Raw genomic sequence first — 24,769 nt, forward strand, 5'->3', positions numbered from 1 at the left:
TGATAAAGCACCAGTGGGTATTTATGCATGCACTACTGATCAAATTTGTTTGCTCATGTCTCATATATGACAGACAGCCAAAACCACTCCATGCTGAAGAATTTCAATGTGTGGAAGTATTTCACGAAGGGCTTTGTCAGTGATTAAAACCAAACTAATTTGTTCTCAGCTAATCATCTGTAAGAATTTCAGTAGCTTATAACAAATAGTCAGTGAAAATCAATGACCATTGGTTTCATGAAATGGTCCACAGGTCTACTTAATATATATTGACGATTGTATCCTGATATGATTTAGAGGAGGGGGTGGTAACATTCGAAACGTCTCTTCAAAAATCCTCTTACAAGTTACATTAAGTTTAGTTTTCATTTTATAGAAACTTAGAGGACATTGGTTTCTATTATATAAGAAAACCATTTATCAAAATTGATACATTCAATTTTAGACACTACGTTAAAGGTCAGGTCCATCCCAGAAAACAGGTGATTTAAATAAATAGAGAAAAATCAAACATGAACACTGAAAACTTCATCAAAAATCGGATGTAAAATAAGAAAATTATGACATTTTAAAGTTTCACTTATTTTTCACAAAACAGTTCTATGCTCAACTAAGTGATATGCAAATAACAGAGTCGATGATGTCACTCAATCACTATTTCTTTTGTTTTTATTGTTTGAATTATACAATATTTCAGTTTTCACGAATTTGACAATTACTATTAGGTTCTCCTTGCCTGAACCACAAAATGTTAAAATAATGGAATTCCACATGTTCAGGGAGAAATGAAACCTCGTTTCACATGACGATGATGAGAAAATCAAAATATTTCATATTTCATAAAAAGAAAGAGTGGGTGATGTCATCGGTCCCCTCATTTGAATACTGAACAGGATGTGCATATTATTGTTTTGTGAAATAAAGCGAAAACTTTAAAACATCATGACTTTCTTATTTTACATCCGATTTTGATGACATTTTCAGATACTTCATTATGCATGTTTGAATTTTCTCTTTCTATTCAAATCATCTTTTTGTTGGAGTGGATTTGTCTTTTAACAAAAGCACCTAGTGGGAATAACCAGAGGGAGCAGCAGTGACGAGAGTCAGACGTAACCAATAGCATTAAAAGTGGACTATTAATCATAAATGTCTCTCAGTGAAACTGCGAAAACTTTTTCACTGTTCCTCGAGGTGTTCACAAACGCCACATCAAATGCTTTATTGTATTCCATACAAAGAACTTGATGAAAATAACAAAGGAAAGTGTATTTTCTTCAGTTGCAACATTGATCAAACAAGCGCTGCTCTTGGACCTGGCACCAAGAACTGAAGTCTCATGTATGCTACATCAACAAATGGTTGAGATTACAAGCATGCTCAAATGGAGATAAAGTTGTGCATTTTCTTGCACCAAAAGATTTAAAAACTAGATAATGTCAGATTTCTTAAGCTTCAAGGGGTGCCTTTTGTCAATTCCATTTCTTTGTGAAAGACAAACACAATGCAATCTATTGGACATTTTCTCTGCTTCTTTTAATGTTTGTGAAATGGTTGGAATTAATAAAAATCTCATGGGGAGATTACATTCTTCTCTTATTTCATATCTTGGGGTGTTATTGTGTTGATATTTTTGCCTTGTGGACACATTAGCAACTCAAATGATGTGGAGAGGTAATTAAATATCACATGATGTTTTTTTCAAAATGTGCTGCTTTTATAGTTAGAGGAAACAGAGAAGGTTGATGAATTTCTTTTCAAATATCTGGAATCTACTGAACCAAGTTGGAAAACATATTGTTTCGTGCCTGGAAGAAAAGCAATAAGGAAATATGTGAACAAATAAATTGCCTGTTTGTGATGCAAGGACATTAAGTAGGTGTATGTATAACAATTAAGAGGGGTAAGAAAATGCAATGGAGGGGCTATTAACAGGCAGATGAATGTTAACGTCGATGACAGAGTGAAATATAACCTTCCACTTCCAGAAATTTCAACGGAAAGCAAAGACTTACTTCCTTCAGAGTATCTGCATGTGATGTTTGATAATGATGCTGAATCTTGTTGACAATTCATGCACTGATTCTCACATTATGGTCGATTGTTTTCAACTATATTCTTGAATGAAGTAATTGAATGTAATTCATGTCACGGAAAACATTAATTCTCCAAGGTTATTTGCTTCATGTTATTTTTTTATTTTCTAATGGGGGCACTTGCTACACTATACATTCTAAATTTTAATTAACTTTTTTATTCAGAGAGGAGCTTCACTGACACTCAACAAGGCATATTCGACAGCAATGTTGTAAAGCTTTGACAAATCACAAGCTTTAAAGCTTTAGACTTTGATTAAAGGTCAAATTTACAGTGAATTCACAATAAAATGTCACTTTCTACCTATTATGATCCATATTCTTTTCAGTCTATATTTATTTCTCTTTAATACATTGGATAGACATCCCAATAGGCCCTGAATATTTGGATGGTCGATTAATCGACTCGATTTTACAAAAAAATAATTCAAGTGTTTTGATATACATGTCTTCAAGCCTGACATGAATGAGTGATAAAAATTGAGCTCAAGCTTTCAGCATTAGCCCACTGAGTTAACAATTCTCACAAACATTGTATGCCGTTGGATCCATGATTTAAATAAAAGACTGGTACCAAATCTCATAAGGCACCTCAGGTAAAATTTACTTGCCTTGCACAATTCAATATGAACAAAGAGAAAGCACTTCCTTGGAACTTAATTCAGAAAACCAAATTCCACACATTACCCTGCAAGAGTCTGGTAACCTATCCTGTCTACAGTATTCCTCCATCAAAAGAGCAATGCTGCAGTGCCTTGGCCAGCCGATGAGAAGAGATCACCATCCATGGGGGTGAGAGACACGTCCTCTGGCTCTGGTTCTGGGGGCGGGGCAGGCTTGGGCTCTTCCTTGGGTTCAGCTGGGCGGGGACCACGCCCTAATAACATGTCCATGGCTGATAAGTTGGCCGCAGCAAGGTTTTGGAAACCACCTGATTAAAAAAAAATAATAATGCACTACCTCAAACTAAAAAAAAAGATTGGAGCAAGTCAAAATCTGCAATTAAAAAAAAATAATTAATATAGACAAAATGCTGAGACTTTTTTCCTTTCCTACAAAAATATGAATGACTGCAACAAATAGAAGTTTACCACATACATGTATATGTATGCTATGAAAAATTATTCAACATTTATAAAAACAAGCTTTTCAAAATTTTACTCTACAGCAAAATAGAATAAACAGTGTTACATTCAATGGACTTAGGAACAGACAAAATTTTTCAATGAATTGTTTTCAATTTGCACTGAATTCTGAAATTTGAGCCTAATAGTGCCAAAAATATGTTCATATTACACAGGAACAAAAGAACAAAATTTCCTTATAACATTAGAAAATCTTGTAAATATTTGTGACCAATACGTGAGTACCTGCACATAAATGCAAATTTTGTCTTTTTATTGTTATACTTTAGACAAGAATAACGTAATGTTAAATAAAAATCAGCTTCCACGTTCGGAAGTCAACATAGAGCACATTTTATCAAAATTTATTTCCAGAAAAACTTTTTGTCAACCATTTCTAGGAATCAAAGCATTCTTTCAAGCACATCCACAATACATATTTTTGTTTCTATTGTCGGTAAATTTCTGTGGTTTTACAGATGAATTTGACAAAAGGATTGCATGTTATTCTTACATTTCAATGATGTCATTTACTTTTTTTAGAATAGAGGGAACATTTCGTTTTCATGATGCGGAACTTTAACCATACCTAATGCCTATAAAGTCCTTATAATTTAACATACCCTTGCGGGCTTGCCATTGTCATGATTGTCAATATTTTTATGTATATAACGTGCCCAATCTTTAATAAGAGATCCTTTTTACGCATTTCTTTGGTTGCGCCTGGCATCCACTCGTCAATGGAAGAGCCCCCCCCCCCCGGGATTAATCCAAATTATGCTGACCTGATGATCTGATAGGTGCATTGCCCTTCAGTGACGTTTCCTCCTCATCACTGCCATCATGGCTGTTGTCCAGAGTGCCATTCTTCATACCGTTCTCCACCTTGGCCTTCTGGGGCGACATCTTACTCTTACCCCCATCTTCCTCCACACCTTGGTGTGTCTCGTCATAGTATCTGATGCTGGAGTCTTCAGACATGTACTCAAATATGTCTTCATCTTTGGTAGAAAAGGATACGTTCAGTCCCTGGAGGAAAAGAGAAAAACAGATTATTACAGCAGGGTGCTACATAACCTTTAAGAAGCACTTGCCCAGTCGGGCAAGTACATTGTTAAATAGCTCAAATATACTTGCCCCAAAATCTATTTATTTCACTTGCCCGAAAAAATCATTAAAAAAAAAAGTTTTACCTCTTCACAAGAAAGTATCGCAGTTTTATAAACAATTGACCTCTTTTTCTCTTTTGAATTGAACTTACCATATTATTGCCATGACCAATATTAGGGTCAATAATCATATCAACCCTAATTTTTGTCATTTTTTTTGTGAGAATTTTGCTTGCCAAATTCGTTTGGTCTTTACTACAAAGCACTTGCCCGACTCTAACTTTCACTTGCCCCGGCAATCGGGCAAGTGCTTGTGTAGCACCCTGATTACAGTGTGGAGGTGATGGATTGACAGCTGGTGACACATCTCCACTCCACAGTGCCACGTGTCTGACATGATGTGTAAATCAGGAACCAAGCTCAGGTAAAATACACCAACCTCAGAACCTTAAAGATCTGGCTTAGACTTGAAATTCAAAACTAATACTGGTGGCTATATAATGGCAAGGAGTTATGAAAATGTCTATGAATGGTCACAATGGATAAAATACATTGGTAGGACATGTATTCAATCCAGAACCACAGTGGCCTATAATTCTATCAAAGGGGGTAATGATCTACTTTACTCGTTACCAAGGTCATATTTCTGATGGTTTTGAATGACTGGTATCATGCAGGAATGAGTAGTCTTTTTGAAAACTTGTCTAAGGATTTTGAAGGGAAAGATGGCATCATTCTCCTAAATGAGCCAGGGTATATATCTCAGACATTTTTGCAAAAATTAGCGTCTGTTTAAATTTTGTAATCTTTCTCTTTTAAGTTTTTTAGTAGCTGCCTTAGCAGCCTTACTCTTGATGGTCCTGTGTATAGAATTTTAGCCAGTTTATTTTGGTTATGGACTGGTACAAATAGCCCTTTCGATCAAGTAATACATGTGTCTAGCGTGTACATTGACTACTCAAGGAGCCCTACTCCCTGAACTACTCTGGTCTGCTTGGAGCAATTTACAGATTTCAATAATTGTTTCTACCATTAATGCCTTATATGATTAACAGATGACCCAATATGACTGCATGGACATTGTGTAAATTTTGCAACCAGCTGGTCGACAAAGCATTATGGCCTTCAGAGGACAAAACAATACTTTATGTATTGATTAGACCTTTAGTAACTTGCAGGGCTCAATATTGATTAATGTCTGAACACATCTTATCTGTGTTCTTGAAAATAAGAGGCAACAATGAAAACTAACAAGGTTCATACTGATAGAAAGTGACAAAGAAAGGCTAACAAATAGAGAAAGGAGAAATACATGTAAACAAAGACAAGAAAATGACAAAGGGAAAGGAAAGTGGAATAGAAGAGACAAAGAAGCTTGAGAAAATAGGAGAAAAAGACAAGGCATGGGGAGGATGGCGGAAAAAGTAAGAGGAGAAAATAATGAAGGGACAAACAAAAAGGAAAATAATTAAACTTAATTTAAAACTCAGAATAGAGTTGTCTCCTTTTGGACAATATTTTATGTCAAATTCAAAAGATTCCTGATTATTCCACATCCTCTGTTATACGTTTCAGTTATGTTGTCTAACCCGAGTACCTAAAGGTCTGGTCCCACTGGCCGACAGCCAAGATACAAAACGTATTCATAACGGATACAGCCGACATTCAAAATTTCGGGGTGGCTCCATTCGTTTTCATCCGCTCCAGACAATGGACAAAATGGGCGAACGATGGAATTAGAGTGGACCGATGCACAATGGATATAAAGCGTATGAAACACGTATGCAAAGAGTACACAATGTTTTCCAATGGATGGCAAGATTCTTTTCTGTTTCATCCTCTCTGCACCCGTAAGTGCAGTGCAACCAAGCCTTTAATACCTTTTATTTCATTTCTTTTCAATGACAAAGTGAATGTTGAATGATTATTATGAAAATTTAAATTTGTATCCATAATTGTGAAAAAGCACAATTTAGTGCACAACACATAATAGCTACACCAATCAATAGACCTAAATGATAAGTTTACTAATTGCAACTGAAAATTATGAAAACATTCAGAATTCAGAAGACCAAATATTTCTATGTAAAATAATGTTGCTTAGACTGGACGTTGAGACTTACATGTACATATACATTATACTGTACATGTATGAACATAATGTATAGCCTAAACACTACAGCTGCTTGCAGAGCATTCACCATCGTTCAAGATCAATGTTATTTTCTACTCCATTATCCTAGTGCCAGTAGAGATCAAACAAACATCCATGACAAATCCCCCAATTCAAGAACTATTTATTCAATAATTCATACTTCAAACAACGTTCCAGCAGTGACCTTTGCAGCACTTCACACCCATTCCAGATATTAGGTTGCCCAATTAGTGCAACCTAACCATACTTCTACATGAGAGACCGCCCTTTCACACGGAAAAAAAATCATGATTTGCATGATTCCAGTGAAAAATAAGGCTAATAACGAATATTTAGCAATGTGTGCAACCAAAGTATAACATTATTACATGTAAAATCATGAATGCTAATCAGTCACGATAACAATTCAATCATTACAATGATGATTCAAGATTCCCGTGTGAAAAGGCCTAGAGACACATGGAGCATGTAGCCGTTGGGTAGCCAATGATTCGCATGTTGCAATGTGTTAAACTTTAGACATATACAGTAGGAATACCATGATACTCGAAAAAAAAAAAACATAACATGAAATCCTGTGCCTTTTACCATGCTTTGCAAATTCATTTCAAATTTACAATGGAGCCTGTCTATAAAGACCACTCAATGGAGACAATTAGAAAAGCAGTCCTTTATAATCAGGTGGTTTATATGATCACATGATTTTTATAGACAGATTCTTTAGTTATACATTGTAATCCAATAATCTTAAAGTTCAAACAAGAAATATGAACTTTATGAGCAGGTTGTCCTCAGAATAAGGTGGTTGTTGAGGCCTGAAGCCATATTCATCTGCCTTTGGTCAAAAATTTGAATTAGCTTTTGCTACAAATATCATGTAGAGCCGAGTTTGCTTTGCACTCATAATACCCTAAAGTGTTTTAAAGGATAGAGTAAAAATTAAAAGTTCATAATGTCTTTTTAATACACATTTCTGACATCTTCACTTGTATATCGGCCAACACAAATTAAAGAGAAATGCCAGTAGTTGCAGTAAACACTGATTTCATGAGAAAGTCTGTAAATCCAGGCTTAATTGTCAGTATATCATCGAGGATCTAGATCTGGTACAGTTACATAAACTGAACTTTGTGAAATCTTGAAATCTACGCTGAAAAATGTTCACACTGAACATCACCAACACAGATAGGAACACGTGGGACAGTGTATTATTATTGCTGGAATAAAGACCCGACGGAAGTGACCGAATCCGCGCTTGTTTTGCTTATTTCTCAACAATTGCACAATTTCTTCAAGAATCCTTTGGCACATATTTTTTATTCATATAAACAGACACTTGGGTGGTCATTATATTAGATTCTGTAAAAAGTCATTTTGAGATCGTTACCAATACTGGAATTTATCTTTAAACATGTATATTATACACACTCTAAATAAAAACTGAACGTGAAAAGGTTGGAAAAGGGCCAGGCAAGGCAGCATATTCCATCTTTACCTTAAATGCGGTCACTCCTCGGCCCTTTCAAAGGGTGAGTTACCCCTTTCTACCTTTCCATTTTTAGAGTGTACATGTACATACATAGGTTTGAAAATATTACACTTTTATAGAGCAATGTACATGTATAGGCCTATAGATTTTCAACTTGATTTACAGACGACTCCTCACACGTACAGTACATCATAAACAAATATTTATATGGACTGAAATACAAAGTAATTTGTACTGAATTAACAATAATGGTAACAATGTAATTGGTCTTGGCGAATTAATTATGTGATGCGCTTCAATGACAGCATTACCCCCCACAAAGTATATCTGCAATACTACTACATGTAAGAGTGATGATCACAAAACTCGGTATAGTGACCTTGACAAATGGATGCTCTTCACCATAGAATCTTTCTGCCCCCCAACCCACAAAAGGCTGATAGAAGAGGAACTCAACTCGGTGCATTCCAGGAATTAATTCTGCCAGGTACATGTACCTACATTGGGTGATTTCAAGTTCAGTGTTGACCTTTTGGTGATGGTGTCAGTTCAATTTTTACACGATTATAACACTTAACCTAAATGATGATGGTCTCGAAAAGTCACTCACTATTTGTTGAGATATCTAATGTGATCTGGATCAGTTTTACAAACTCTGAATAAGTTTTGGAACTATATGTACATGTAGGGGAAGCAATCCGGGGGGGGGGGGGGGGGGCACTCGACCAAAAAAGTGGTGGGGGTGTGCCGCGGGCGAGACAAAAAACCGGGGGCCTTGGAGCGGGCTAATTGTAAAAAGGAGGATCCTCGGAACGGGCTTCGGAACTACAAATGTTTGTGAACACGGGGGGGTTGGGGGTCCTTGGAACGAGTCGCCTGCATGTGAGTGCGTATATGCATCCCTATGGAACGGGCATACGTGCATGCAGCTAGCCCGGCGGCATGGGCGCCGGGTGCGCTAGCACATATGGCAATGGTCGGACATCACTCAACGGCCGCTTTTCACCAAAATTGCAGCTCATTGTAGCAGATCAATGCGACTTTTTTCACGACAACAAGAAAATGCTATGCCTTGGAGCCACTTTCTTTGTTCTTTTTCTCAATAAGACAAAATTGCTATGCCTTGGAACGGAAATTTGAGTAAAGGAAAACGCAACACTCTGTTTTTATTGAAAGACATATCAGAAGTACATGTAGGTCCATTACGCACTAGTAAACGATTGAAGTATATGTATCAGGTGAAGCATTATGTCTGGAGAGCTGAGAGTATCCAACTTGAGACCAGGAAATAATTGGCATTTGAAGCATTTCCTCAACAACCAATAGCCAATTACAATTACCAAGGGGACAAACTTATACCATGATTGACAAATTAACAAAAAACACTTTCCTTGAGTTGCAGGTTTTCCTTTTCAAGTATAGACCTTCAAGCTAAGTCCTACATGTAGCTACACAAGTGAAAAATGAATGGACCTATATAGGTCCTGAAGATTTGAATGACACTAATCATTGAGAAGGGTACATACATTGACAAAAACATGTTAAGAACAAGTTCTCCAACATGTTTTCCTTTTGCCTTCATTATGGGGTCAATTTCATGCCACAATGTATTTCACGAACCCTTGGCTTACTTCATATTTTTTCAGTTGTATTCATCTTACACCACAAATAATATTTATGAATTACTCCAGCTTACTTCTGACAATATAAGTACGACCTAATCTAAGATTATTTTTTTGCTAAATGCAATCATTTCATAACAAAAATTCCTGATGTGCTATTTACAACCAGTAAAATATGCAGCCTTCGCAAAATATCAGGCGATTGCCTGATAAATAGAACTACATGTACACCATGTCATTGCTTCATGCTATCATCAGCACTCTCAACACAGCAAATTTCTAACTCCTTGGTAAAATGATTAATAATTGATGCACATGAGACTCGTTGAGGAAAAACAAAAGCTTGGGTATACGTATCACACTTCCCAAGGATTCAAAGAGTGGAAATAGTGAGCAACAGGTGATAAAAGGAGATTGCCAGGCCGTGCTCACGAGTCACGACAGACTAGCATGTAGGCCTACACGTACAACGTAGTGGATGCACAATTGCACATGTAGGCCTACATGGATCTACAGACACCCCCCCCCCTTCTTTCTCATCGATTGATGACAATTCTCATTTACATTGACAGCTCTCAAGTACCATCATTCTCAAAAACATGGTAACATATGGAAGAGCATACTATACCATTAGGCAGTAGACCTACAATCTCTTTATCAACATATTCAACAATTCTGCATATTACAAGAATCTAGTCTATAATATTAAGAAGAATATGCTTGTTTCAGCACAAAGAACCAATGATCATGGTAATTCACCAAAGTAGTAATGTAAACCATGGCTAAGCCTAAGCAAACCGTCAAAATCAAGAAGTTTTCCATTGAACATGGAAAAAGGGCCTAAATACATGTACAGTTTATAGGCCTACATGTACATGTTAAAGGTCAAGTCCCCCTCAGAAAAATGTTGATTTAAATCGATAGAGAAAAATCAGACAAGCGCAATGCTGAAAATTTCATCAAAATCGGATGTAAAATAAGAAAGTTATGACATTTCAAAGTTTCGATTATTTTCAACAAAATATGAACGAGCCAGTTACATCCCAATGAGAGAGTCGATGACGTCACTCACTCACTATTTCTTTTGTTTTTTATTGTTTGAATTATACAATATTTCAATTTTTACAAATTTGATGATTAGGACCTCATTGCCTGAATCACAAAATGTTAAAATAATGGAATTCCATGTGTTCAGGGAGGAATGAAACTTCATTTCACATGACAATGACGAGAAAATAAAAATATTTCAGATTTTATATAATAAAATACAAAAGAAATAGTGAGTGAGTGATGTCATCAACTCTCTCATTTGGATGTAACTGACTCATTCATATAACTATTTTGTTGAAAATAAGCGAAACTTTAAAATGCCATAACTTTCTTATTTTACATCCGATTTTGATGAAATTTTCAGTGATATGCTTGTTGAATTTTTCTCTTTTTATTCAAATCAAGTTTTTGTTGGGGTGGACTTGTCCTTAAATGATGTTACCATTGTGACAAAGCTACCACAATCATAAGAGATCATGATTGTTATCACTAGGGTAAGTTTGCAATTACTTACAAGATGGCAAAGCAGTCAATAAAAATAACTTTCTACTGTACATGTACATCCCACCACTGCCACCATAAGTTGATAGCTGCGGGCAAAGCATTGGCCATGCAACAAATCCACCACACGAGCACATTATGAAACTCATGACATGATTGACGTGTGTCTAAAGTGTAAACCAAGAACTAATGAGTCTCTATAACTCCATAGCCCATCTGTGCAAACAATGTAGCTGGGAATGTGCATAGTATTCAAGCACATATGTACACTAAGTAAGCATTTACCATGATGGCAAAGTTATTTTTATAAGAAGTTATGATCATGATTTATAAACTTATGATCATGGTAATTTTATCATAATACTAACTAAGTTCATTGCAGTGTGCAACTCAGCAGTCAATCAAAATCAAGGCTTTTGTACAGGTATATAAATGGCAAAGTTTTTAAAATCATTATAAGTATATTTTACAAAACCTGCTCCTGAACACTTGCCTGTGGAGTTGGTACTGTGGCAGGAAAGGTAAGTTTCATTTTATGTGAACAAAACTTACCAGTTCATGTAAGGAAAGGTAAGTAGCATTTTATGTGAACAAAAGTAAGCAGTTCATGTTAAGATTTTACTGGCTGGAAGCTAGTGCCATTCGGGAATTTGTTATCAATAATAAGAGGCTTTATGAATCAGGGCCTAGGTCAATGATGTAGAAATGATATCCATTCAGGGAAGATTACGAAAAGAAATATAGAAATTGCATATTTTCCTCAGTGTATGTTCCTGCTGTGTTATGCCAAGCACTAGCAAAACTAACAAATGGTTTTCTCAAGTCCAATGGAGTATGAACAAAAAAGGACAAACTTCGTAGCTGGAATTTGTTTCTTTCCCATGCACTGAAAATGACTGGAACACAACTAGTGTAAACAATAGCTATGGCTCAAATGTAAAATCGAACCAAAACAGATAGTGATAGCGAAAATAATTTTCACACTTTAGTAGTACCTACACCTGGTGGGGGGGGGAGGAGGGCGGCAGTCTAATTGTATTACTTTACACATGCATGACCAAATTATTTCCAAACATCCCTAAACAAGTTTTTTTCTGTGTGCAAAATAACCCCTAAACAAGTTTTTTTCTGTGTGCAAAATAACCCCCTAAACAAGTTTTTGCGGGCTTCATTTACACATTTTGGCCCCTAAACAAGTTGTCACCAGAAAATGACCCCTAAACAAGTTTTGTCTACCTGCTAACAACAACCGTTTTCCTGTTTCCTAGGCCCGTTCCAAGGGTCGTTGCTTACAATCCCAAACACTTTTCAAAAATGAGGAAAAAGCCTGGGGAAAAAAACATACCCTTCACACGTTTGGCTAGTCTATAAAGAAAAAGCCTTGAAAAAATACTCTAAGTACATGTATGTTTGACCTCGCCATTGACCACTGACCAGTCTTTCAAAACCACCTTTTTAACAAAAAAATTGGTGTTTTTGATACCCTAACGAGTGAATGAGCGGCGCGCGTCCAAAACTGAAAAAAAAAACACCTCTTCACACGTTTCTTGGTCATGCATGTGTACAGCAATAATTGTATATTTTAACCTCCCCCTGGAGTACCTATCATTTAAGAAAAAAATATCCTTGATTTCAATTGCAAAGTACATATTTTATGCTACATGGAAAGGTATAATTAATTAACGTGTAACCAAAAGCACAATATTAAAACTTTATAGTAAAAATTTACCCAATGATATTGGGTTAAAAAGGAACATGCATGTTTGTATCCTATATTATAAGGTAAGATATATGTTTGATTGGTAAATTTCAACAACATTGGGTGTATCTTTTATAGAGTGTAGGCCTAAATTTTATCTATTTTGTAACTGCATATCCAATATGACTTGCGAAACTTTCACAAATTTTCTCAAATCTTGTCTCCATTTTGTTGGAGAAGACAGAGCAAATACGGTAGTATATCCGGAAATGTCTCAAAGCTCAAACCACTTTTGAATATATTCAGTAGAGCATTTCTTGGTAGATTTCCTGCAGCTCATACCATAGAGCTATACATAGCCCATGGACCCTACATGCAGTGCTAAACACTGAACATACACCAGGTAGTGAGTGAGCAAGATAGGGCAAAGGAATGTGCGGAATGGGGTAGTCTCCCACTAATTTTGTTAGTTTCTATTGATTGTATGGTCCCTTTGAGTGACGCATAACAATAGAGCACCTAGCGGTCCATGGGAGACTCCCACACTGGGGCGAGGGAGGGAGAAATATGGTATAGGATTTGGCATGGATGGTCTTTAGGAACTTTGCTTGTTAGAAGAAAGGGATTATGATTGAAAGGGTTGGGGTCTAAGTTTGGGAGGCAATGGTACCTACATGTATTCAGTCAATAATCACGTGAAAGAAGGAGTAAATAGACTTGGTCATGAACAGCAGCATATTACATGTAGTTGGCAAGTTGATGACAATTGTTTGAGAAATCAACATGAATTCTGAAAATACATAGGCCTTCAGAATAAGCCTAAAACTTCTTGAAAGTTCTGTACTAATACGAACATCTATATACCATAAAATTACTTTTCAGACTGCAAAATCCAGAATGAATCCACTGAAATCCAGAATGACTGCAGAAGATAATTTTCCGTTTGAGTATTACAATTGGCCTTTGAGTGCCTGCGCAGCTTAGCCTAACAAAATACATGTAATCCCAAGAAGAATGATCAGAAAAAATAACTTCCTCTATGAATTTTTGAAGAACTTTTTCAAAAATCATTTCCTAGTAGTAGTACCATCTGTTAAATGCTGTTTGCTTGGTTACTTCAGCAGCTGTATATTGGGGTGGAAAGGAAATAGATGGAAAACAGAAAATGAAAAGAATGTATTTTACCAACCTATATATTAAGCGGTTAAATGAATTGGGTTCTAACATTTTTAAAGCTTAATTGAACCTTAAGTTCAATGATATAGACCGTACAATCCCCTTGACCTGCGAAACCCCCGACTGTTATTTTCTATTTATATCTATTCACTTTTATTTGTATCATAAAAAAAATGGGAGGATAATTTTCCATGCCTAACACATAAGGCTTCTCAACATTTCTGAAAAAAAATCTACATTGAACGAGATTAGACTAAAGAATGGCAACACAAAAGAACAACAGTGGCAACACAATAGAATGACAACAATGACAAACCATACGTCACAAAACTTTTGCGTGCTCATTTAATATGGCAGAAATCAAGGGCAAAACTTGGACGAAAATGCTATTGTTCCATGGACCTATTGTACAAACTATAATGCAAATGAACAGAATACCTCAACAGTTACGAATACCATACATGTGAATTGCTCAACATGTAGGCAGGAATACATTTACTTCTATTTAAGCAGACCGGTACAGTACATATAGTTGAGACAGGGAAAAGAGAGATTTGTTAAAAAAAACTGAAACACCATGATCTTAGACTTATTTAAATATAGAAAATTAAATTTATCATAATTATTCCCCTGCTCTAACGTCATAGTGAACTTTGACTACCTTCTGTATAATTTGGTTTCTTCCAATGTTTACACTGCAAAGGGTTTTGCTTTATCAAGTGTCAGAATGGCTGTACCCATTTCATAAAATCCTTATGACGTATAGACGTAAATAAACTATATTTATCTTGGGGTAATGGGGTATGCTAGTTTATTATTACATTTTAACTCAATAGGATGGTAAATCTAGTCCACTTAGCATCTATAAGCCTATATGCAAGAATAAGGATCAGTAGAATTTGAATTGAGTTTAAAAAAAAGAAATGCTACTTCTGAGAGGTAAAATAAAGCTTTTTGTCCTGGAAGCATTAAGATGGAATTTTAAGCTTACCTTTAAGGGTGTTAAATATGAATACAATTTTTGCAATACTGAATCAAGGCTAACTTGATCCTGCTAAAAAAAAACATGCATGTGGAATTGGAAACCACTGCTACTACATTCTTGTATCTAACCAACAAAAGTGGTAAAAAATCATCTACCAATAGGTTAGAATCTACCAGAACTGACCATCTTTATCAGTTGGACACATTCACGAACAGATTGCTTACTTTGAATATGGACAAGGTAGGTCCATGCATGCTTTGACCATCCTTTTTCAAGAGTGTGTACTACAACTAACTAATATCGCACTACTACTACTACTACTACTACTACTACTACTACTACTACTACTATAGTACTATCACTACTACTTCTACTAAGTACTACTACATTAACTACTACTTTAGTACCATCATTTCTACTCCAGGAAGGAGAGAGGGGGGGGGGTATCCTATAGGAGTGTCAAGAAAGAACTCTGCATAAAAACAGAAACTAGACCACTTTCGGACATGTGGCTGACCTTTAATGATGTCATCCTCTACCATCAGCAGGGTTCCATGACAATGGTTTCTTTTCTTTTGATAGGGACCAGGCCAGATCCAATAGGGGGTGTGTGAATAGAAAAACCTTTACCAAACAATGGGAAGGACAATAGGAGTGGACTCAAGCCCTGTCCTACATAATAAGAGGACATGTGTCAGGGAAGGTATTGCAGTGTCCGTGGGTGTTATGGTCACGAGTTTCAAGCTTGAGCCCAGCATGTGGGACTCCCCAAGACCGTAGACTTTCTTTTGTTTCTTCAATGGTTCCTTAGTATTTTATGTCTACATTCAAGTATTACTTGAAAGTAGGACCTTCACTAAACTTTAATCCAGTGCTTGGTTATTTGCATACAGGCCTATATATGTTGATGAACATATGTGACTAGTATTACTGACTATCTCTGGACCCCTGATTGTAGGAAGTAGAAGAACTCTTTTTCAAGAAGCCTTTTGAGACAAGTTCAACAAAAATGAACAATTTCTTCACAAGAAGACAAAATACAAAGCCACTGCCAACGTGTCAATTGTCTATTAATATCACGAAAACAAAGAAAAAGTATAATTTAATATAACCTTTCAAGTAGGTATGAGACCCTGAGCCTGAGAGACTTTCTAGGGATCAGGTGGTATGCAATTAAGAAAGCTGTGAATTTGTACAACAAAAAGTGACAAAATCATACTGGTGTGATACACAGCCTAATATTTGATGAGACAACAACAATTAACTTTTCGGCTCAATGTATATTGAGCATGTCCAGGAGTGTTTTTACTGAATGTGCACATAATTGGATGTAAACATAAATGTACAGTGTAGGAACATGAGGGTGACTGGTATGCCCCCCCCCCCTCAAAACTTGTTATGATAAAAAAATTGCAATTATTAGCAGTGAAAAGCTACTGAATTGACTGAAATAATTCAATTTGAAGGGGTGGTAGTAAATTTGTTGTAGAAATTGTAGATTCATTATAACAAGTGTTTATGAAACAGGACACTGATCTACAGTTGATGAAATCATGATGAAACAGCAATTGGAAAACTGCATACAACTCATCTTTTCAAGAGTTTGTAGGTACTGTGTTTGCCGAACAAATATAAGATAAAGAACAGTGGGGCTGAGGATTTTGAAGAGCTCTACACATGTAATTTCCTCCTCCAGAATGCTGTAAAATACATGTAGAATAATCACTTGGAATCAACAGTTGGAATAACAGCACAAATCCCTCCTGCCACAATCCCACCCTCTTCCTCCATCCATCACAATTTCACCCAAAAAATATATTTTGCTTCAAAGGTCTTTTATGATTGGTACTGAAATTTGTTCAGGCAAGGCAGAGCTCTACAGTAGGTCTGTGTAGAAGGTTCCGAGTGGTGCAGTCACATTTCCCCTCGTTTAACATTTTATTGTATCAGCTACATCTGGGTGGTTTGAATAAAAATGAATAAAAACCAGTTTTCTACTCGCCGTACAGCCGCCATTAGGGAAATGTGACTGCATCTGTACTATATATATGTAAGTGCAGGTTAAAATAAATAACAAAATTAGTGTAAGGAATGCAGAGTTTATAACCACTATCTAACATCTCCTCCATGTCAAACACAATTATCTCTTTTTTTCAGTTCTAAAATGAATTAATCAAACCCTGGACTCCCAACAAATCAAACACTGGCATCATGTATGTACATGTCAGAACCTCTTTAGAGTATCACAGGGGAGTGAATGAACTTATTTTGATTACTCAACAGAATGAACAGACTACCACTTAAGATAATGATAGTCAAGTCCATCCCACTCCAAAGAGTATTAAGATAGATTTTCATTAAATCAGGACTATTTCATAACAGAAAGTGGGAAGAGTTTACATGTAAGTAAAATCTTAAAGTTAGAAATATGTACAAATGAAATGAAGAAATAAAACTTGGGAAATCAAGTACCTTAAAGAATAAATAGACCTAATTCGATATGAGGTCAGTTAGCGATTCTTAACAGACAACTAAGTCCAGCTAATGTAGATTTAGCATTTTTTATTCTTGACCTCAAATTCCCTGCTCAAATCATTCATCAAATTTGGGCAACAAGTGATTTTTACAGCACTGTCTCAGGCTAACTTCCCACAGAATCTATAACATCCGTTAAACCAATTATCCCCGAGCTCTGATAATTGCTTGAGAACTCTGCCTGTCAATTACATCATTTTTAGTAATACAAGTATTAAATAGGTTATAAGAAAGGAAAGAGCAGAGAAATTAATCCTCACACATCATGAAACTGTATGCAGAACACAAAACATTTTGTCCAGAAGATAACCTTAAAAACAATCCATTTTATTTCATTATTTTCAACAAGGAAGTCTAATATCATTTTAAAATGTTAATATTTCCATCAAGTTAATATGGTTCATAGTCTGAATCATGCAAAATTATGACAAAAGACATGTACATGTCATTTAGGCATCTGATGGATTTCTTTTCATTTGTTCATTATGTCTTAAAATCCATACGGAGGTAAAGGATAAGGGGAAATCCCCTCAATCACAAAAGGATGAAATACGTGTAGATTATCCTTTTACAGTCTAAAAATAAACCAATGTAAAAAATTTGATTTTATTGGTGAATTACATCCTAAAGTCATATCCAACAACAATTACATTTTTGGTGAAAAAATCTTGAAATAATACTTAGGAAATTGAATTATTGTTAAATTAATCCTGTTTGCTGCACATGATTTTGTTCAATAAATATTTATTGAAGTTAATTCATCTTTTCAATTATGGCATCACATTTTATAATTTGACATTTTCCTACATGTATTTATGAAAATAAATAATACATTTACTACACAGAGAAAAAAAAGAACTATATACCTTTGTAGGTAAATTTTTATAAGCTTCTGTTTATCATTTCCAATCTATGTGGAGAAATAAAAGTGAACTTTTGTCACTTTAATGATATAAATCTGTTTGCCAGGTCAGAGGGTTACAAAGATGAAGAGATTCTTTTTATGCAAAGTAATGGGTGATAGATATGATGAACACTCAGCAGAAGCACAAGGGCTAGACCAATTTTCACATGCATATCATACATGTAGCCTGAGGTCTGTATTAAATCAAAAGTTTATCAAAGTTTCATTGTCAGATAAAATGAAATTTGAAAGAAGTGATTAAGGAATCATTTTTTGTCTTTTGTCTGTTCATTATCCCCCTCTCAATTTACTTTTTATTTATTTTTTAGTTTATCAAGGTGGGGGAGGGGTCTACATGTGTCACGTACCTTCCCATCCCATACAGTAAGTAAATTGGTGGCTTTAGCATGGAACTATAATAGTTCAATGGCTTTAGTGTACTGACATTAAGTATGAAAACCCTTGCCTCCAAAATTATAACAATTTGCCAACCCCCTCCAAAAGAAAATTTCCTTCGCGTACAATCAAATAAAAATTATATATTTTTCTTTTTATGTGTTTTATTGAATCAATATAATAAAATAACAAACAAAAGTATATCAATGATTTTAACAATAATTATAATCAACAACAACAAATACATAACATGACAACGCAATGTATAAAAATTATATTACTGAATTTGTACATATAAAGGGTGTAGAAGAAATGGGACTCACCTTTCTAGTACTAGTCTTCCCTTCAGTCTTCAGTGCAGAGGGCTTGCCAGCAGGAGAGTTGTACCCGATAAATTCCACCTTCTCAAACTTTTTCACCACATTTTTCTTCTTTCCAGTAGATGTGGCACCACTAGATCCTACATGCATCAGACCAGAGGGTGGAGCCTTTGGAGAGTTATCCACAGTCGGCTTGGAACTGTCATTGTTCTGGCTGATGATGCTGATTCCACTTGATTCTGGCTTCTTTGTTCTGCGAAGTTTAGCTCCAAAAATATTTGTAACCGTAACATTGTCATTGTCATCCTTTTTCTCAATACTAGATGTGGATACTGATGCTTTGATAAGATCTGATGGTTTCACAATATCCTTTATATTTGACTTGCTGGCCGTTTGTTGCGTCTTTGGCTTCCGGAAGTCATCAGGATAAGGGATTTGGCCATCTGATTTCACTGGTGATTTTGATGGTGATTCTTTCGCTTTGACATCATTCTTTTTCGGCTCACTAACTTTCTTATCTGTCACAATGGCAGTGGTATCAGATCCTATTTGACTCGTCTTCTTGCTGACCGTGACAGCATCTTGCTCTCTATCCTTAACAGAGGATACTTTAGGAGATACAGTTTTGACAGGATCCTGGCTTTTGGTACTGACTGAGACAGGACTGACAGGCCTTCTAAAATCAGCAGGGTAAGGAATTTCTTCTTTCTTTGATGTCTTCTCTTTCTTTGATGGTTCCTCTTTCTTTGAAACAAAGTTTGGATCTCTGAAGTTATTTGGATATTCAATCTTCACATCCTCAACCTTCTTGACGGGAGTAATTGATGGATTTTTACTCTCAGATGACACATCCTTGCTTGTGTCATTTGTAACAACAGATTCAGTTCTATCTAATGACCCATTAACCATTCCTGACTCAGAAACATTCTGTGTTTTTCTTCTTGCTGGTGACCCATTGCTTTGTTTTGAAGTGTCTGTGTTGAAGGTATCATCCTCAGACTCAAGTGCTCTTGAAATTCTCCTGTTTTGCGGAGATCGAGGGCTCTCTAGTGATATCGTCACCTCGTCCACATCATCAATGACAGAGGATGATCTTACCAGTTTTCCTTCTCGACTCTTCAGAGGCCCTTCATTTGTCAGACTTATGATTGCACTTGCAGGTAGTTCTGAAGAAGGTTTATGGCGTGACGGTGAGGGTGACTTTGCGGCAGCAGCAGGACTTTTGCTCTCACCTTTGCTAGTACCATTCTTCACATCTTTCTTACCTTCTTCTGTTTTCTTAATATCTTCCTTTTTCACGCTCTGTCCACTTGCAGAAACAATGTTTTGGTTTGATGATTTTGAGACAGTCGAGTTGTTTGATTTGGATAGGGAAGAAACAGTCACCGCAGGTTTTGTATCGTTTGAAGTTTTCTGAGATTTCACTTTATCTGAAGTTCCAGAAGCAGTAGATTGACCCGTAGGTAGTGAATTTGCATTACTAGTTGTTACTGTATCTCCAAATAAACCTCTAAGTTCTGATATACTTTTCTTTCTCTGCCTTAACTCTGGTTCTTTGTAACTATCTGTAGTAGATAGGTGGCTGGACTCCCCACTCTTATTACCTCCATTCTTATTCCCTTGAGAAGTTGAAGAATCATTTGATAAACTCGCAGCGGAATTACCAGCCAAAGCTGATCTTGAGTTTGTTGTAGACACATGAACAATATTTCCAACTTTTATTAATGGAGCAGAATCTTTAGTCTTGGGCTTTGGCACATCCTCTTTTAAATTCTTCTTCTCATCATTTTGTTTAGTAGTACTGCTCTTTGTCTGGTTACCTATAACTGATGGTCCATTTACCTTACTTGATTGATGTATATGATTTCCACTCACGGATTCCGAAACAGCTGTCTTATTGCTTGCAGAAATCGTGGATTCAGCTGACAGTGTCTTTTTACCTATTTTAGGTGAACTTGCAGGTTTTGCTTGATCATTAACAGTCACGTTCTTTGAGCCAGAAACATTTGAGGCTATCACACTTATCTGGCTTCCTGACTTGGGAGGTGGAGGGGCTCTTCGTTTCTTCCTTTCCAAGGTCAAGAAGACATTATCATGCACATTTGTACAGTGTTCTTCTGACACCCCGGGTCCACTGTCCGGTTCATCTCTCCCCCGGCTTCCCTGTGACTCACCGGTATCTACTTTCTGGGCGGTGCCATTAACCAACGGGCCAGGAGTTTGTTTAGCACTCGATTTACTGGAAGAACTAGAACCTGCCTGCTTTGAAAGTTCCACCAAATCCACTGGATTTGGACTCTTGTTTTTGTCGATGATAATGACCTTTTTCGGTTGCTCAGCTTGCCTCTTCCACGGCGGTAGCTTTTTCAATCTCTCCTCTTCCGCCTCCCGTTCTTTCCGTTTCTCGTCATCCTTTTTCTTTTGCTTTTTCTGGAGCAAACTGATTTTCCACAACGGCACAGACATATTGTCGGTGAATTTCATCTATGTATTCGAAAAATGTGTCACCGAAACTCACAAAAACTACTTCCTATCCATGAAACAATTGTCATCTCTGTCTTTCGCCGGTAAACATTGCTAAAGAATGATGAAGAGTAATCCCAACGACGTTCAACCGGAGTGCAGTCTGCAGTCTGTAGTGGTATACAGCTCTGTGATGAGACAAGCGATGCAAACACATACAAAATATTGATTGACTATTCACTGGCCAGTTCTTCCACCTATTCATTCAAATGTTACGGAGAAGAGCGGCACACACAGCGCACACTGCGGTACCCGCTTGAGTGCGTCGAGACGACCGTACAGGTGGTGGTGCAGTGGTGGCACGTTGGTACTGGGAAACTGAAGTAAGCATCCAATTTCAATTTCTTAAAAACCACCAAAACGCGTAGTTTTCATTCATTTAAAGGAGAATGAAACAATTGGAACAAGATAGCTTGTGTGAAAACAGAAAAATCAAAGAAACAGATCAACGAAAGTTTGAGAAAAATCGGACAAATAATGAGAAAGTTATGAGCATTTGAATATTGCGATCACTAATGCTATGGAGATAGCAAAATTGGCAATGCGACAAAGATGTGTGATGTCACTTGTGAACAACTCTCCCCATTACTTTAGTATATATTTCACTAGAATTGCCTCTTTTATCACATCTATCCATAAATCATGTGTTCTGTCTACATGAGGGCATGTAATACATATTTTTTTTTTAAAATACATCATGATAAAGAGTTTGTTTCATCATAAGAAAAAGCAAAAAGAGACATTTTGAGGGTATTTTACAGTCCACCAAAGGGAAAGTTGTTCATCAGTGACATCACACATCCTTCGCATTGCCAATGTGAGGATCTCCATAGCATTAGTGATTGCAATATTCAAATGCTTATGACTTTCTCACTATTTGTCCGATTTTTCTCAAACTTTCTTTATTCTTATTCTTTGATTTTTCTGTTTCTACACAAGCCTATTTATTCCAAAAGTTACATTCCCCTTTAATAAATAGTATGCTATCCCCCTGTCTGTCAACCTCTTCAGCGATGGTGCTGTGATGTATACCGGGGCTCTATACTTCGGCCCAATGGCCCTGATCAAATTATCTGATGCAAAAACCGAGGCCCGTCTTCGAAAATGCGATAGCTCATCAATTCCTTTTTGACCACCACCCCCACCACACCGGGCCCGACGCACCACCACATGCATTTTCGATCATTATCATTTTCATCATGATAATCGTTCTTGTCCTCATCGTATGCAGTCATAATGATTACCATCATCATCGTCGTCGTCGTCGTAGTTGTTCTCATCTTATGTAATTATCATCATTACAATCATCACCATCATCATCACCCGGGATCATCGCCACCACCCTGTCCACCACTGACTTGCCACTTGGTTTATACAGTGATCATTTTGCTTATTTCCGTTTGATCACATCCTTCGTGGAATAATTCGCTTGACAACCAGTCGCACTCCAAACCCAAGTTCGGTCTAAGTCTATATTTTATCTTCTTTCAAGTAAGGCTTCTTAATGTCCACTTTTTCAAACACCAATGAGTATATAGTATTTTGTCTTATTTCAGGTATTATAGGCCTAAGGCTTCTTCCAATCCCTTCCAATGTCCACATTTTCAAACAAAATTAGTATACATTTATTATGAATAAGCGAATTATTTATGATTAACCAAATTTTCATTTGACAAAGTACAAAATAATAGGCCTAAGTAGATGAAGTGGAATGGGATCATGCGGGTATTAGGCTTAGACCAAGCCTAGGATCAAACAGTAATGAGACCAAAACAAGATAGACCAAGTTTGCTTACGACGAGCCATGATATGTTTGGCAGTCTGTTAATTGGACCACCTGCTTATATACCCAAATGGATATGTCATCATCATTACAAGTAACGTCAGTACCAGGAGCATCACCGCCGATTCCATCATCTTGAAAATTAATATCAATCATTACCATAATTATAGCGCCATTATCATCAATATTATTTGATCAGTATCATTACATTATCCATCACCATCGTAGTCATTATAATCATAATACTATAGATCAATTCACCACAATCATCATCACAATAATCATAGTATCATCATCATCATAATCGGCGTCATTATCAATTCATCGATCATCACCGTCCTATTTATCGTCACCATCATCACCACCTCCATGCATGTACCACCACCATCATCTGGCATTAAGATCATCATCATTACCATCATCGTCGTCGTCGTCATTATTACTCATATTCATCGTCACCATCACCACTATCATCGGCATCATCATCATCGTCGTCGTCACTAGCGTACCTAAGGGGGGGGCAGACTGCCCCCCCCCCCATGACGAGTCACAACTGATCCCTGACGAGCCACAAGTGGCCTCCTCCTTTGAACTTGAAGAACTTTTTTTTTTTGCTTGTCAATTATTTTTCTGGTACGATATGTCCTTTATTTGCGGTTGAAGACCCTTTTTTTAGCGGACGAAATTGCCCCCCCCCTTGGAAAATCCTCGGTACACTACTGGTCGTCGTCATTATTAATTCATCATATTCATCGTCACCACCAGTGTCCATTACCACCATCATCTGGCATCATCATCATCATCATCATAATCATCAAATTCATCGCCACCATCACCGCCATCATCTGGCATAATCATCATATCATCATCATTCATCGTCATCATCATTATCAATAAAAACAGCAGCAACCTATTTTCTCTTAATCACTGCAGTGATCACTAGTACTGTTTGCACTGACAGGATTGGCACTAATTCATTCATTGTAATACTAGTCAGAGGCGATCGTCAAATAATTACGATATCCAGCAACGAGATTTATTCTCTAGATAAATTTCAACTCCTTGAGTGGGAGGATGGCAAAGACGTTTTCCTAGTTTTGTCACTATACGATTTATTTTTATTTTATTCTTATTTAATTGTTGTAAATTCATCTTCTTTATAAGTATTACAATATCTATGTATGATGAGATCTCGGTTTCTCGGTTTTCTCGAGTATACATGTACCGTATATACCTGTATACTGTATGCTGTGAGGCGGAGCGGTGAACCGAGGGCAATAGGGCGTGAAGACCGTGCGAAAA

At 36.6% G+C, this 24,769-nt stretch overlaps 1 protein-coding gene across 1 annotated transcript; it reads right to left on the reverse strand.

Annotated features, from left to right (window-relative positions):
• Positions 1-1,711: 1,711 nt before the first annotated feature.
• Positions 1,712-21,953, reverse strand: LOC121428497 (nucleolar protein dao-5-like). The gene is made up of 3 exons (XM_041625131.1): positions 19,165-21,953; positions 4,006-4,249; positions 1,712-3,027 (listed from the first exon to the last, which is right to left on the reverse strand). The coding sequence occupies exons 1-3, from the start codon at positions 21,643-21,645 to the stop codon at positions 2,828-2,830; spliced, it is 2,925 nt and encodes a 974-aa protein (XP_041481065.1). The 5' UTR covers positions 21,646-21,953; the 3' UTR covers positions 1,712-2,827.
• Between the last annotated feature and the right edge of the window lie 2,816 nt (positions 21,954-24,769).

This window comes from Lytechinus variegatus, chromosome 15, assembly GCF_018143015.1.
Source record: "Lytechinus variegatus isolate NC3 chromosome 15, Lvar_3.0, whole genome shotgun sequence".
NCBI lineage: Eukaryota > Metazoa > Echinodermata > Echinoidea > Temnopleuroida > Toxopneustidae > Lytechinus > Lytechinus variegatus.

Bases quoted from the DNA above. Each gene is read 5' to 3' on its own strand.
- LOC121428497 (XM_041625131.1), bottom strand. From the start codon at position 21,645: ATGAAATTCACCGACAATATGTCTGTGCCGTTGTGGAAAATCAGTTTG. The intron at 4,250-19,164 runs GTGAGTCCCATT...CTTTTCCTCCAG, and splicing joins GGAAGACTAGTACTAGAAAG to GGACTGAACGTATCCTTTTC. The intron at 3,028-4,005 runs GTCAGCATAATT...TTTTTTAATCAG, and splicing joins TGCACCTATCAGATCATCAG to GTGGTTTCCAAAACCTTGCT.